The sequence below is a fragment of the Hippocampus comes genome, unplaced genomic scaffold (assembly GCF_001891065.2).
Source record: "Hippocampus comes isolate QL1 unplaced genomic scaffold, H_comes_QL1_v1.1 scaffold2, whole genome shotgun sequence".
NCBI lineage: Eukaryota > Metazoa > Chordata > Actinopteri > Syngnathiformes > Syngnathidae > Hippocampus > Hippocampus comes.
In genome coordinates this window covers 3,183,905-3,186,856 of record NW_017805139.1, presented here as the reverse complement: position 1 = coordinate 3,186,856, position 2,952 = coordinate 3,183,905, and the positions used below count along the sequence as shown (strand labels likewise).

Here is a 2,952-nt window from a genome sequence, read left to right as displayed (position 1 = left end):
TTCAATGCCCATAGTTAGCGTTATGGAACTCGCTTTCTCTCTTATTAGCAGTCCAGTTTGCGGAAAGTTTTTAGCACGATAACAGTCAAGCCATTTCAGGAAACGTTCATTTACTTGACTGTCCGTCGAGCCGCAAGCAATTCACTCTGAGCATGGAAATAGCCCGAATCGGACTGAGCAAGAATCGCTTCCTCGTTTTTCAAAGTCTCGTAGATTTGAGTCTTCCAGACTCCAAGCGTCTCCTGAATGTTTCGTACTTCGTAACCCGCTTCGTTTAATGAGATACACTTCATTTTCTCTTCCGCGGCCATTACCGCTCCTCTTTGTTTGGATGCCATGCTCTAATATAGGATGTAAAAATTTCGCAATTCCAGGAAAACTCACTGCAACAAAGAGTCGCTTGCATGTCGCCGTTTTGGATCCAATGACAGAAAATAGCGGTGCGGATACATCTATTTCGTCGTATCGAGTGGGACTTACTTGATTTAGTGCTACTGCGGGCTTCCGTATCGTCTCCCCCTCCCTCCCTGTGCTCTGCGACTTCAAGTAACTGCGCCACCTGGCGTTTAAATGCCTGTATTACAAGTCCAAATGAAATTAATGCAATAATTTACATCGAACCATAATTATGTACTGTACCAACCTTCGGCGGGCCGGATGAAAAAGACCAACGGGCCGGATCCGGCCCGCGGGCCGTAGTTTGCCCATGTCTGACTTAAGCTCTCTTTGAATTTAAAGGTTCTGCCTTAAGATGTCAGATCAAATTTGTTCGAACATGTACTGAAGGACTTTGGTCAAACCAGCGATCACTATATTAAGTATTAAAAATTACTTCTGCTTGCAAACCAGGATTTCCACTCGATAAAGCAGTCAGCTATGCCAAACTGAGAAATCCTCTGCTCATCAATGACCTCAACATGCAGTACTACATACAGGACAGGTACAGCTTTTCTATTCATTTCCAGTGCTGATGTTTGAATCATGCTTTGCAAAAAAAAAAAAAAGAAGCATTGAGAAAGCAAGTGAACCTCTTTTTGACCCGTTTCCATCAAATTTCTGGCAGGAGAGAAGTATATCGCATCCTGCAAGAGGAAGGGATTGATCTGCCACGCTATGCTGTGTTGAACCGTGACCCAGATAAACCAGATGGTGAGTAATGAGCTCACATTGGCACTGACTGTATTCACGGTAAAGGCAGTTAACACAAAGGGAAGGTAATGAAAAGTAGATGACATCAACTACCGAAAGTAGGACTGAGCAGTTATGGAAAAAAATAATCAGGCTTATTTTGATTGAGATTGAAATCATGATTAATAAAAAGATAATTCATTGATTTCAAAACATATTTATTCCAAAACTTAACTACTAAAAACGACCATATCTACTGGCTGGATGAATCCAGCGTACGTGGTGTTTGCAGTTCTTGCTCAATGAGTAGTGATTGTGAGCCTCTGATCGAGCACCCAGAAAAGCAATCAAACCGGTGAAAATATTCTAATTGTAATTATTTATCCCAAAAAATTGCGATTGCGATATAATATGTGATTATTTCTTTTCATGGTCCATTCCAATCTTTTTTTTTTTTTTTTCAAACAACGAAGCAATTACTTCACGTCTATTATGCTAAACAAAATCTGATCTGTTGTGTTATAGAATGTTAATGTAAAGGCAAATTAATTATTAATTAATTAGAAAGACAGTTTGTTTCTGTACTACAATTACAGGTTGAAATTTACTTTGATGTGTATAGTCTAGTAAGCATCCACCATGACATCATTCTGCCACACGAGGGTAAACTACGGTGTAAAACAGTAAGAAATCAAACAAACTAAGGGGCATATTCTAACGATAATGCGAACAAATCTGTGTCTTTATTTATCCCATTTTTCACATTGCATGAACCATGATATCGAAACTTGGACTACAATTATCAAACATTGACTTTATCAACATCAATAATATTCATAGCCGGTCAAAAAACAAACCCCAACAACAAAAAAACAAAACGTAGCCATCGCCATATGACACATTCTCAGATTGTACCTTGTAACATTTTCCGATATCACAAGCGGCACCTCATCAATTAAATGACAAGTGATGATGAGCAAGAATCATTTCGTCTGTCTTCAGTTTAATTCATTCAATCTGACGATGCAACATAAGGCCATATAGACGTATTTATCCTTAAAATATCGAACAACTTAGCAGGCCGCTTTCATTTTCGTATCATTTTACTGGAGAATGTGTTTTGATAGGTCACTGGTCAGTTGTGCCCTGTGCGCAAACATCAGACACAACTCAGTCAAAGTCAAGACTTAATTTTTTACATGTGCAGCATACATCAGACTGCTGTGGTTACTCGCATCACAGGTCGTCTATTAGCACAGACTAGGGCTGGGGGGAAAAAGTCGACCAAATCGGGGTTTTTACCATAAAAATTGATCGAAACAATAATTTACGCCTCGAAACAATTAATTCTTATTACTTCATTACCGTATTTTCCAGACTATTACTCACTCCTGATTATAAGTCGCACCAGCCATAAAATGCAAAATGAAGAAGAAAAAAACATAGAGAAGTCGCACTGGAGCGTTTTTGAGGGAAATGTATTTGAAAATATCCAACACAAAGAACAGACATGTCATCTTGAAAGGCAAATTAAACATAAAAATAGAGAACAACAGGCTGACTCAGTGTACGATATGCTAACGTTACATAACGCATTAAAAAAAAAAACAACCTGAGAATGTGCCTGTATGTTCATGTAACATGTTATTCAGATAACTATAGCATAAAGAACATGCTCACATTAGGCGTAGAAAAAAAAGTACTGTGTTTCCGGTAACATGAAATTTCAACATAGGGTCGGTAGGTCGGACAAAGTTTTTTTTTTTTTTTTTAAACTCCCCCCATCAAAAATTTAAACAAAATAACCATAAAACATAAAACAAG

At 38.2% G+C, this 2,952-nt stretch overlaps 1 protein-coding gene across 10 annotated transcripts in view; it reads left to right on the top strand.

Moving 5' to 3' along the window:
• ppip5k1a (diphosphoinositol pentakisphosphate kinase 1a) overlaps nt 1–2,952 on the top strand; it is a 53,024-nt gene that overhangs the window by 6,935 nt on the left and 43,137 nt on the right. For all 10 annotated transcript variants that reach the window (XM_019867373.1, XM_019867370.1, XM_019867368.1 and 7 more), the window contains exons 4-5: nt 850–940; nt 1,064–1,149. In XM_019867373.1, the coding sequence (XP_019722932.1) occupies nt 850–940; nt 1,064–1,149 (177 nt within the window). The remainder of the gene's footprint in view (nt 1–849; nt 941–1,063; nt 1,150–2,952) is intronic.